This window comes from Syngnathoides biaculeatus, chromosome 4 (assembly GCF_019802595.1).
Source record: "Syngnathoides biaculeatus isolate LvHL_M chromosome 4, ASM1980259v1, whole genome shotgun sequence".
In the NCBI taxonomy this organism is placed as follows: Eukaryota; Metazoa; Chordata; class Actinopteri; order Syngnathiformes; family Syngnathidae; genus Syngnathoides; species Syngnathoides biaculeatus.
The window spans coordinates 33,084,996-33,098,681 of NC_084643.1; the positions used below are offsets into that span (position 1 = coordinate 33,084,996).

General features: G+C 45.2%; 1 protein-coding gene across 1 annotated transcript in view; it reads left to right on the forward strand.

Moving 5' to 3' along the window:
* The window catches only part of sncaip (synuclein, alpha interacting protein), a 24,947-nt gene extending 15,714 nt beyond the window's left edge, over nucleotides 1-9,233 (forward strand). Inside the window, 1 exon segment of the mRNA XM_061817653.1 lies at nucleotides 755-9,233. Within this exon segment, the coding sequence (XP_061673637.1) occupies nucleotides 755-1,529 (775 nt within the window). The 3' untranslated portion in view covers nucleotides 1,530-9,233.
* The last annotated feature ends 4,453 nt before the right edge of the window (nucleotides 9,234-13,686 follow it).

Below are 13,686 nucleotides of genomic sequence, written 5' to 3' on the forward strand. Positions count from 1 at the left end.
GGGAGACCAATCACTTTTTCACAACACAAGTCAGGATATTTTCTCCTTTAATTAAAAAAACAAAAATAAAAGCTGCGTTTTGTGTTTACTTCTTGTCTATGACTAATATTTACATTTTTTTAAAAAGAAACATTTAAGTGTGACAAACATGCAGAAAAAAATCAGGAAGGCAGAAACACCTTACAGTACATTTACCCAGACACACTGCACGTTCATTTAAATACACAAGCATGCATTTATACACACACACTCCTACACTTACATTCTCTCTCATACACGCTCATTTAAATAAATGCACACATTGAAAACACATCAATACATTCAAACACACATTTACATGAATTTTGAAAAATATTTACATGCAAATGAAAATAATTTACACAAACACCCTCATACAAATACATTCAAATGTACATATTTAACATTTACCCAAAAAAAAATAAAAACTCATAAACACATCAGTATTTGCAGACTTTGGGACAAAGTTGACAAATTTCAAACCAGGGTGCAGGTGCAAGATGTGCCCACTGATCATCAAGGTTCCACCTTTCGACTGGAAAATGTAAAATTTTCAACCAAAAAAAATCATCATAGGTTGCAGAATTTTAAGGGGAAAGTTTAATTGATTGTATTTTGGAATGAGGCTGTGGCTGAAAAAGCGAAGCGCTGTGAATACATTTCAGATGCACTGCACATGGACACACTGTGTCGCGTGTAGTTGTGTTTTAAACCGTATTTTGTGTCTCATCCACAGCTGTCATCCATCCGGCATTGAGGCGTGGCCTGAGATGATGTTAAGCGTGGAGGGGACATCTGCCGAGGGCGATTGGCTTGTGCGACAGGAAGCGGGGCTGCGTAAAGACGCCGCCGAAGCCTCAAGGATGACGGCTGTGGGGGGTCAGAGCCGAGAGGGCGTGCGTCGTGGCGGTACAGTGGCATCAGCGGAGCAGCGTGAGCAGAAGCTGGCGCGTCTTAAGCAGATGATGCAGCGTACGCTCAGTGACTCGGATTCCGATGCCCTAGCGAGACCCGATAGGCCCACACACCTGCCAATCAACGACGAGGAGCCCGCCTCGAAGCACCTCCACCTGGTGATGAGGAAGCACCTCCCCTCGGCCGACAGGAAGCTGATCTCCAAGCCGGTCAACGCCGTGGTCTTTAGCCCTTCGGAGGCTGCGGACACCACGGGCGACACCGATGGCGCCCCCGACGCCGCCAGTCCTCCCAAGGCGGCAGCCACCAGCCCCAAGAGCGCCCTCAAGTCGCCTTCGTCACGCAGGAAGACTGCGCAGAGCCTCAAGCTCAGGGTGACCTTCAACGAGGACTTGCATCAAGAGGCGGAACCTATCAGGGCTCCCCCCACCAGCAAGGAGGTTACACCCACAGGAAGCTCAGAGGCCAAGAGGCCCTTCGGGGCACTCAGGTCCATCATGGAGACGCTCAGCGGAAATGCAAACAACAACAATAATAACGCGCACAACACAACACACAACCAACACAAGAACAAGAGCAGAAGCACTAATCTGTGAAAACAACTTTTTATATTTTTAAACTATTTAAAGCACACTGTCACATGATTTGTAGCTATTTTAAAACTTAAACCGGACTGTCGTCATAGCAACAATTATCCTGTGTTATGATTTAAAAAAAACTACTCGAACCATGCTGTCATTGGACATATTGGCATGGCAACTCTATTCATGAATCAGTTTTTCAACTATTTAAATCAGGGCAAACCATCATCCCGCTTCGTTGTAAACCAGGTTGTCATGTGACCTGTTGCAATGGCAACACTCATCACATTTTTAAAACTGAATGTCAAGTCACCTTGTCGCACCTCTCGCAATGGCAGCATTTTATTCATGGCCGCAATTTTAGAAACGAAATCAAGCGGCCATGACCTTTCTCTTTGGCAACAACCGTCATCCTTTAGTCATGCGTCGCCTTTTCTAAGACTTCATCGTGTGACCTCTCGCTCTGGCAGCACTTTATTCAGGGTGAACCTTTTAAAACACTTTTATTTTTTCAAATTCGGCTGTTATGTGACGTGTCGCTATGGCCACAACATTGTTTGTAACCACATAAAAGATGTCACCAAACTTATTTAAACTAGGTTGTTGTCTGACTGGTTGCCATAGCAACAACCCTTTATTCACGACACTTTTTGTTGTGTTCTATTACTATAGCAACAACACATCCATGGTGTTGCCTTGTTTTTTTATATATATATTTAAACTAGTTTGTTTGATCTGTTGCTGTGGCAACAACTTTATTCTTAACCTTTATTTAAACAACTCTGTCCCAATACCCCAACACCTCCTAATGGACTCCAAGCTCACCAACTGAGTCACTGAGATGACGTTACAAAATTAAATTCATGACATCAAGCCGGGACCAGCATCCAACTGTAGCGACTGTCATGACATTGGCGCAATCTCATTGGATGCAGCCCCCATGCTAAAAGCTTGGCGTTCATATGATAAAATGAACGTCACACGTTTTTTTTTTTACCAATCAAGACGAACTATCGCAACAAATGTTAGCATTTTTTTTTTTTTTACCAAAACATTAAAGCTTTACTTGCATTTCTTGAAAACTTCTGCTCTTTAATTGCAAATCAATGTTTGATGTTATTATGTGGCCATTTTAGCATTTTGTTGGTATCGTTCTTGTTAGTATTCCACTTGTGTGACACAGTCTAATTGTTGAAGTTAGCATTTAATCAGCGAGGGTTTATCATAGACCTGAACTGGTAGATATGACACAATCCTAGCATATGTATATATGTCTGTATGGATGGAGCGCTCCCAGTGCTGAAAAGTCTCCTTGTGATTAATGCACATGCGGGTATGTTTTGTAAACTTCCGGCCAGTCTGAAACATCCCCATTCATGCTTCAACATGTCCCATTCGACAACTTGTCGCCGAGCCTTCATGTTCGCTAAGGACGTCTCAGAAAGACAAACACAATGAACGTACATATACGTGTATATCTTTTTTTTTTTTTTAATCAACTTTTGTTTTAAGGTTAGGGTTAGGTTATAACGTATGTTAGCTCCCTCTATGGAGAAGATTGGGGAACTACGAGACCGGGTGATTTCCCAGAAAGCGTCTGCTACGTACCCAGTGTTCCCCTGTTAGTAACGCCTGCACATTAATCACAAGGAGACTTTTCAGCACGGGGGAGCGCTCAGACCGTGACACCGGTACACTGTGCTGCATAGTTGTGTACAATGCAGTAGAATTACAGGAAGGGCAACTGCAGGTTGGGGGCTTATTTTCCCCCTCAACTGTTCTTCATTACACACGACACAGTTTTGACATTGACAAAGAAAGTAAACCTTGTGAATATTGGTTGAGAAATGAACAAATTGTGAGTTTTAAAGGACTCGTGACACAAAAAACAAGTAATTTGTTTGGTTTTTTTACCCCCCAAAAAAATCAGCTGGAACAGAATCATCCATTTGTTCACAGCACGTCAGAATGTTGCCGTATCATTTTTTTTAATCTCGCAGCATGAAAAATTGATTGCACATTGGGACTGTGGGGTGGGGGTAAGAAGAAGCCAGAAGTGACATATTATGCAGACAACTTCAGCTGCAGAGTCAAGTGTATTTACCTCTTGTACAGGCAAGAAATTAGCTGGGGGGGTTTCTGCGTGTTAGCCAAAAAGCTGGCTCGTTGTGGTGCTGGATTTTGCTCGAATACTCTGGAGGATGGATTCACTCATCATACATTTCCAAAAGACCCAATTTGTAATGAAAAATGGATTGCATAGGTGCAAAGGACAAGACCTTTGTGGGTTCCAGATGAAAGGTGTGTATAGAGCTAGTAAAAAAAAAATAATAATAGTGGGGGGAGGGACTAATTTGTCTCACAGTTTATAGAATAGCTCTACATTAATTTCGATAACATCCGTGGTATTTACTTCGCCTGGCATGGGTCCTCCTGAGGACACTACATACACAAGACTTGTAAAAGATACAGTAATATGGTGGTAAAAGAATGGAGCCCTATGGGGGCACAAGCCAGTGCAATCTGTGGGCCCGTCCCAAGCCAGGATAAATGCACAGGGTTGCATCAGGAAGGGGATCCGGCGTAAAACTCTGCCAAACAAATATGAGCATTCATCTAAAGAATCCCAAACCAGATCGGTCGTGGCCTGGGTTAACACACTCCGGCACTGCTAACCTGCAGGGCGTTGGTGGAAAATCAGCTACTGTGGGTCGAAAACAAAGAAGAGGAGGAAACTGGATTCGTCGGCAGAAGAAGAAGAGGAACGCACGGAGCCTGCACTGAGTGAAGTGACTTTGAATGTTGGGACTATGACAGGAAAGGCTCAGGAGTTGGTTGACATGATGATAAGGAGAAAGGTTATGTACTGTGCATCCAAGAGACCAAGTGGAAAGGGAGTAAGGCTAGAGGTTTAGGAGCAGGGTTTAAATTATTCTACCATGGAGTAGGTGGGAAGAGAAATGGAGTAGGGGTTATTTTAAAGGAAGAGCTAGCTAAGAATGTCTTGGAGGTGAAAAGAATATCAGATCGTGTGATGAGGCTGAAATTTGAAATTGAGGGTGTTATGTATAATGTGGTTAGCGGCTATGCCCCACAGGTAGGATGTGACCTAGAGATGAAAAGAGAAATTCTGCAAGGAACTAGATGAAGGAGTTCTGAGTATCTCAGACAGAGAGAGAGTTATGATTGGTGGAGATTGTAATTGTTGGGCCGATGAAGAAGTGATGAGTAAGTACGGCATCCAGGAAAAAAAAACAAATGGTGGTGGACTTTGGAAAAAGGATGGAAATAGTAGCATGGAACACTTTTTTTCCAGAAGAGGCAGGAACATTGAGTGAGGTAAAAACACCCAGGTGGATTATATTTAGTGCAGACGGTGTAATCTGAAAGAGGTTACCGACTGTAAGGTAGTGGTGGGGGAGAGTGTAACTCGACAGCATAGGATGGTGGTGTGTAGGATGACTCTGGTGGTGGGGAGGAAGATTAAGAAGACAAAAGTAGAGCAGAGAACCATGTGGTGGAAGCTGAGACAGGAAGAATGTCGTGCGGCCTTCCGGAAAGAGGTGAGACAGGCTCTCGATGAACAGGAGGATCTCTCGGAAGACTGGACTACTCGAGCCAGGGAGATGAGAGAGACAGACAGAAGAGTACTTGGTCTGTCTTCTGGTAGTAAAGAGAAGAAGGAGACTTGGTGACGGAACCCCAAATTACATGAAGTCATCCAAGGAAAGAGATTAGCGCAGAAGAAGTGTGACTCGGATAGGACTGAGGAGAGGCGAGAGGAATACATCGAGATGCGGCGTCGGGCAAAGGTAGAGGTGGCGAAGGCTAAACAAGAGGCGTATGACGACACGTACTCCAGGTTGGACACAAAAGACGGAGAAAAGGATCTCTACAGGTTGGCCAGATAGAGGAATTGAGATGGGAAGACCACATAATTCTGTGAAACGCTTCACAGAATTATGTGAAACGTTACATATAATTACGTATGTGAAACGCGACTTTTTTTTTTTTTTTTTTTTTTTGGTGTGGCAGTAATACGTTTCCGTATAGCGGAGAATCTTCTGTGACACAGAACACCAGACACCTTCCGCCAACTGTTCCATCCTGCTTGGACCCGTTTCTTCGGTTCCTTCCCATACTCACCATTGCTCTGGATTGTTGACCCCAAGTATTTGAAGTCATCCACCTTTCCTATCACTTCTTCCTGGAGCCTAACTCTTCCCCCTACAGAAACGTATGACTGCCACACCAAAAAATGGATGACTTCAAATACTTGGGGTCAACAATCCAGAGCAATGGTGAGTATGGGAAGGAGGGGAAAAGAAACGGGTCCAAGCGGGATGGAACAGTTGGCGGAAGGTGTCTGGTGTTCTGTGTCACAGAAGAGTCTCCGCTAGGATGAAGGGCAAAGTTTATAAAACAGTGGTGAGGCCGGCCTTGATGTACGGATTAGAGACGGTGGCTCTGAAGAAACAACAGGAAGCAGAACTGGAGGTGGCAAAAATGAAGATGTTGAGGTTCTCGCTCGGAGTGAGCAGGTTGGGGCAGGATTAGAAATGAGCTCATTAGAGAGATAGCCAAAGTTGGACGTTTTGGAGACGAGGTTCGAGAGAGCAGACTTCGATGGTTTGGACATGTCCAGAGGCAAGAGAGTGAGTATGTTGGTAGAAGGGTGCTGAGAGAGGCTAAGATGGAAAAATATGACAGGCTGTGGCGATCCCTAACGGGACAAGCCGAAAGAAAAAGAAGAAGAAGAAGACAGTAATTGACCCCTCCGTAGAAATTGCGTGGGCCGCGTCGCCAGAGATGTGCCTAAACCACGCCCCTTGTTGTCGTCCGCCATAACCTCTGACAAAGTCGCATGGTCCAGTATAGCTTTTGTTAGCGTTTAATCGCGTATTTGGGTTCCTTAACAATAGATATGGTTAAGAGGTGCAGTCACGGCCTTTGTAATAGTGACGACAGGTATCCTGATAGGCTAGTTGGTGGAGTTCAATTTGTACCCTTTACAAAACCGAAGCCCGAGTACGAAAAATCTCTTCGATGGATCAAATTTTGATGAAGACCGCATGATCAACTGAATCCATCTAAAATCAACCGGAACAGATATGTTTGCACGAAGGTAAGCCCTATATTTGATTTTCAATACATGTCTCATATAAAGGAATTAGCAGTTCTTCGCTTGCATAACATAGCTACGTGTGAATGATTGACACACTTGATCTGTGTTGAGCGATACTTTGCGAGGACCTGACTGCACAAACGTGTCTCTTTGTTGGCGGCTAGCGAGCTAAGCTAAACCGGACTAGCACTCCTAAAAGCCTTCGACGTGCACCGAGACACCAAGACTGAAGGAAGGATGTTTGAGGACACTAAAGTAGTGATTGTCGTACTCGGTCGGGACTTGCGTAGGTTCGGCACTAATTCGAGAATAATTATTGAGGGGAGCGCGTGACGTTACACAAAGAAAACGAGAGAAACAACTCGTAAATGAAGCCTCGCCTTCTTCTTTTCCTTCATACGGCGGTTCACAAACAGCTATACAGATACACACACAGATTCTGCACACAAGTGTGATAGGTAACACGAAAATAGGAAACTGTCAATGACGAATTCGTCTTTGAGTTATAATATATTATATTACGTGGCTTCTCGGTCTTCCTCTGACTCCGGAAAGATCTCGCGCTAATATCGATGGTTTCTCCATCGACATGCATGTAAATACCATTGAAATACCCCTCGTTGAAATACTTGAAGCCCTGCTGTCTGCTTTTCAACGATATTTCACTATTCGTTAAGAATGCGAGTGAGAAATCAGATGGTAAATCGGACAATTTCGCTCTAGTCTTTTCTTCCTGCGCCGCCATTTTTACTAATTGTTTGTCTGAGGTTAGCACACGTGGGGTGACGTAACTTCAGGAGGCGTGGTTAAGTGCCCTGTACGGAGGGGTCAATTGGTAAAAGGATGTGTTAAAAAGACAATCACGTACAAGTCGATCAAAGCATAAAGCGCTTCCAAACAGTTCTCTTTTCAAATACACTTAGGAAACTCATTTTATAAATCCCCAGATCTGTCTTGTGCTCTGCCCACTTTTAGGAGTCATGCTTTGACTCACATCCTTCTCTGAAGGCAAGTTTGGGCATTGCGGTCCGCTTCTTGAGGGTTCTGCTTGACACGGCTGTGCCGACTATCTTCCCTCGACCTGTACATGGACGGTGTGCATCTTGTACGAAAAACACCCCACCAAGAAAAAGGTCTGGGTCCAAGGCTATCAAAAAGTGAGAGACGTTACGAATAAGCTGTCAAATATCTGCAATGAGTTGTCATCACGTGTTTACATTCAAACTAAAATTCTAAACCTCCGTTATGTTCATTTCAAGATTTTTGCCAAAGCACTGGGCAGTGACTGTTACCACAGCTTCCACCGAAGCAGAGGCTTCGTACCCTGATCAAGATGTAAGTACAAAACTGCCATTTAAAAAATCCGAAAATCGCTCTCATTCATCTGCCATTGCATTTGGCACGGCGTGTTTTCAATGCCAGGGATCCACTGTGATGTCTGCACATGACGGGACAGACAAATATGGCAGTCACTGTGATGCGCATTGTATCGAGTCAGACTGACGCAACTTTGCGCTTTTAGGAACCGCTCACAGCTCACTTTCCCAGACTGGTATTATCATCAAAGTGATTAATATTATTTGTAGTTTTGATAACAATACCTAACTTAAGCTTTGATTTTTATGACACGGGTCCTTTAATGTTCATGTATTGTGTTTGAGCACGATGGTGTCCTGTTCGTACTGTCGTCGTAAAATCTGTCTTATGTTAGCATATAGCCTGTGTGCTTCTTGTTTTTGGTTTAGTATTTAGCCTGTGACTGCCAGTTTTTAGCTCCTGTTAGTGTACAGCCTAAGGCTAGATGCATGGTCGGTCTCATAAGTGCTGTCCAATCGATGAGGTTGAATTTATCAATTTGACATGCAGCCCCCTCCCCTCCCCCCAATTGCGCCCCCACAGGTGTCGATGTCTAAAACTAGCATGTTGTTTTTGTCCATTCCCGCTAAAGCTCGTTTGGCTAATTGTCACGTTTCATATTCGCATGTGATGGAGAGCACTATTAAGCTGGCACCCATTAAGGCCCCCCTGTGGGAGTAGGGGAGGGGGCATCAAAGGCCAATTTGCCAGGCAGACATCATCAATTGAGCCTGCTAAGTGGATCTTTTTGACGCCTTTAAAGGAGCGCAGAGCTCAAACCGCTTGGAGCATCAATCTCACTTGCTCGCAAATTTCAGCGGCTTAGCAAATGTCTCGGTGGACCTTTCAAAGATTTGTGATGGTGAAAACATTTTTCACCTTGAACACAAAAAGACCAGTTCAGTTTTTGTTTGGTGATCCACCAGCAGGGCTTAGCACACTAATCGTTAGCTGGCCTCTAAAGGACAACAATGACAACAATTGCCGTAAGACCAATAAAGCCTCGTCTGGTCTGCTAATACGGCTAATTGCTAAAAAGGATACAGATTACAAAGTTCCTCCAGAGACAAATAGCTACATACTAGCCTGACACTATGATACGGACATGTTGCTCCAGAACCGACAGCATGCAAATGAGACAAGCTGCTAGCTTGACAGCATGATACTAGCAACATGCTAATGTGCCTAATCACTGGCTAAATGCTAGCACAAGCGAATCATTGGGAGCCACTGGGGCAAATGCCACAATTGAAACACACAAAATGGAGGAGGAGCCACAGAGGTTAAGCTAGTCGTGCTCAAAGTGTGATACTAATGCAACTCGTGCTACGTAGGCTCCTTCTGGTGGTAACCCAAATAATCTCTGCCAATACACGTCCGTCAATTTTTAGTGGACCGACAACACATTTGCATTTTTTTAAAGAAGTGATTGTTTCTACACATTTCAGTGAATATTTTTTTTCATTTATTTAACTATTTATACAATAGATTTTCATCATAATTCTTGTTCCAGTTTTCATTTCTCGATATTGACAAAGTGTTAAGTATTTTCATGTCATTACGGTGATACTTTTCAGGCAATTCTTCATCTAAAACGTGTGAGACTCGGGCTAAATATTAACACACTAAACACTTAAAAGCCACACATGCTAGACACTAACAGGAGTTAACTCAGGTTTAAAAAAAATATAGCTATAGTTAATTGGAGAACACTAGTTTTGAGGTCAGGAACTCGAGTACCGCTAATAGGTTGCATGTTCATCGAGGGGGGCGGGACTTTGTTTGACAGGCGGATTGTTGGGGGGGGGGGGGGCACATATAGATTTTCCCGTCTGTTGTTTTTCTGTATTTATGTGCTGCTGTTAGCCAGTCAATCACATTTAATTGGCAGCTCTGCGCTGGGGAGCAAAGCTGGGATGACAGGACTTTAATGCCAAAGTGGGGGGAGCACAGGAATGAGAGGAACAGGGGTGTGGGCGCCCCCTCGTCCTCCAACGTCAACACCATTAATTGATGCAACCACGGCCATGATGGATGCTAATCAAAACAACCTTTCAGAAAGTCATTAACGAAAAGCAAAATGGTTACCGTTACCAGCAGGGGGCAGCATCCAGACATATTTTTGTTGCCAACATTCACATCCTTTGGGGTGTGTGTGTGTGTGTGTGAAAGAGATGGGGGTGGATTGTCGCGTCACGCGGTCGATTGCGGTTGACGGCAAGTGCATGTGAACACCTTGTTAGCGTGTTTGTCCGCCGCTCCCACAGGATGTGGCTAAGCTACGCTAAGCAACACTCTCTCTCGCCACATTGACCGCCATGACCCAGAGACGATGTTAAGCTAGTGGAAAATGTCAGAAGGGCTACTTTTTTAAAAAATGTGTCTTTGGCCTTTACAAACACAAAATCATACAAAATGCCGTTTAGCTAAAAACAGTGGAATCAGAAGCTAAATGTTACATGCTAATATCCATCCATCCATTATATGAGGTGCTTATCCTCACAAATGTCATGGGAGTGCTGGAGCCTATCGTAGCTACCTTTCGGCAGATGGCAGGGTACACCCTGAACAGCTTGCTAGCCAATCGCAGGGCACACGTAGAGTCAAACAACCAGTTGCGCTCACTATCACAGAGTGATTTAGTCTCCACTGTTTTTGGGATGTGGGAGGAAACCCGAGTGCCCAGGGAAAACCCACACAGGCACGGTGAGGACTTCAGGCAGGAACTGGAATTCAACCCCGGTCCTCAGAACTGTGAGGTAGACGCTCTAACCAGTTGTCCACTGTGCCAGCCCATGCTAATATCATTTAGCTTAACATCGGGAGTCCTGGTGGCATGGTGGGGCAACTGTAGAGCTTTGGCCTCATAGTTCTGAAGACTGGGGTTGAAATCTTGGCCCGGCCTGTGTACAGTTTGCGTGTTCTTCCCGTACCTGCGTGGGTTTTCTCCGGGCACTCCGGTTTCCTCGCATAGCAATTGAAGACAGCGACGATAGGTAGGAAGTGAAAATGGTCCCATTCATCACTAAATTTGGCCAGCGTGACCCAGCCCCACTTGACGTGACCACTATTGCAGACCCAGACCAATTAAAAGCACGTCAATACACATGGCCATGACCATCAAAGCCGAGAACCTGAAGACTCACCTGTTGTTTGCAAGGCACCGACTCATGGACTTGGTAGGGGTGAGTGTTTTGTTTTTTTTTTTTTCCTACGAATGCACGAGGCCGTCAACTTCCAATCTAACACTAACACCATGCGGGTCGACGTGGACCAGACTCTGCTCCAAGTGTTCTCTGACAAGGGAATTTTGAAATTTCTCCAAATTTAGATAGACTCCCCCGCACACTCACTACACGGAGGCCATACAAACATCCGGTCAGCGGGGCGCTCGTCACTTGAGACTTGTCCCATCACCAGCAACAACACACCCTCCATAAACGAGCCATGCTGGTGTGCCAGTTGCCAGGCCAGGGCGGCTTGAACAAGTTCTCACATTTCAGAGGGTGGTGGACTTTCACATCTTGAGGCCAAAAGAATTCTTCAATGTCGATAAGCTAAAAGAACTCATCTCTCGCCGGGGGATTTTCATTCCATTCCAAGATATCGGCGGGCGAAGCCTCGTTACAAACTATTCAACGTCCCTGTAGGTCGCCTGCGTGACACCTTGAATTCCAAACAGGGAGTGGGGCGGTACGCAGACAGCTGGAAGTTTTACCAGGCAGAGCTCGCACTGGAAGTGCTCTTCTTTGGCTACCCACTGTCACCGTATGACAACAACTATAGTGCCAGCCTTGGAACCAGCAGCATTTTATTCTACAGCTGGACACACGAGAGGAGGTTTCTGGGACTGGGGGACTACAACGCCCCCAGTGTGGATGAGCCCCTCCGCCACATGAAAACTGGACTCACAACTGGATAGAGAAAACAAGGCTCATGCGAATTGGGTACTTTGCCAAGCACACAATGCAGAGCCTCCAGTCTTCGGGAGCGGTGGTATTGTTAGGGGACCTTTACAGGAAAAACACTGAACTCCCATGGGAAGCGCTCAAAACGGAGACCCACCTGGACGGCTTACTGGAGCCACGACAGTGGAAACGCTCTACTCTGACTTGTCAAGTAAGAACCGTTTTCCCCATCCCAACACCTTCTGGCAAGCTGTCACACTTGTGAAAGATACCGGTAAGAGTGTTGAAGACTGTTTAATTTAAGGTTTCACTGATTACTGTTTTTTTCCCAGCATTCAAATTCCGCGATCTGAGCAGGCAACACACAATGTGGTGGAATGACAAGGACTGGATACAATGGCATCGATGTGACACACTACCGTCAGAACTCTCACACGCGGCCAATCTAACCTTACTTGTATTCTCGGAGTTTGACAGACTGGGCCTGTCTTTCTCCAGAAATCTAGAGCCCTACAAGGAACAGGGCATGCCATGGATGGAGAAGGTCCTTCACAGGCTTCTGCCCAGACTGTCTGGAAGAATCCTAACTCCAACCCTCACATACATTTCCAGTGTAGCCATGGTGATGGCCAGGGTGTTCGTGGACTTCACCAAAATGAAAACGCTACTGGCAGACATGGCCATCGGCGGGATCCCGCAAAAACATCTAAAAAAATTAATCTTGGAAAAACTTACTCTAACTAAATCAATGAGAGTGAACATGTGGACCCTGGCGCCAGACATCCCCGACTGACTCACGGAACCTCTGCCTCTTCCTAGACCCGCCAGGCCATGCACACCAAAACAGTTGCAACAACCAATGGAAGACGTCCAAGAACGGAACCCCAAGACGACGTCGGGCCCTCATGCTAATCGAAAGCACGGTACCTACCGATTGGCACCAAGAGGCACTGGGATGAGGTGGAACTGTCTATGGTCAACACACAACTTACCTTCCATTACAAACAACCGTACGCCTTTTATTTGGCCGATTGTAGAAAGATTGGAATTCCTGCCAGACACCTCAAAGCATTCAGACTCAAGAGAGCTAAATTGATGAAAGAATAAAGCACTGCACGAGCCATATCAAAGCCAAAAAGACACTGAGAAATCAACCTTCATTGGAGACTCCAAATTGTCCCTGGGTGTGGTTGCGAGTGCAACTGTTGTCAGTCTCCATGTGCCCTGCGATTGGCTGGCAAGCAGTTCAGGGTGTACCCTGCCTCCTCCGCGTTGACGGCTGGGATAGGCTCCAGGGCTCCCGCGACCCTCGTGAGGATAAACGGCTCAGAAAATTTGATGGATAGATGGATGGATTGGGAGCTCTTGGCTAAATGGTGGTAAAAGTGGCCCATTAAGTATTAACAAGGTAAACAGATTACCATTTTAAATGATAGCATAAGCTAAAACGATGCCATACAAACATACAGGTTAAATCTTAACGTGAGGAAAACACCAGGTTTCACCGGCTGAAAGCTGCCAATTTAAACTGAAACTCTAGAGGATACATATGCTAAGAAAACATAAGGTAATGGCTCACGTGAGCTTTACACTGGGTTTTTCCTGGCAAAACGCTAACATAAGATAAACATCCACACAAGTTAATTGCCAACACAAGCTAAACTTTGGGAACCAGATGGACTTGCTGCTAACACGATTTGTTCTAGTTAGATAATGGTGCCACCGTTAGCAGAGGCCTGACACCCATCTGAGGAAATAGCAGAAGCTTACGTTAGCTTACCAA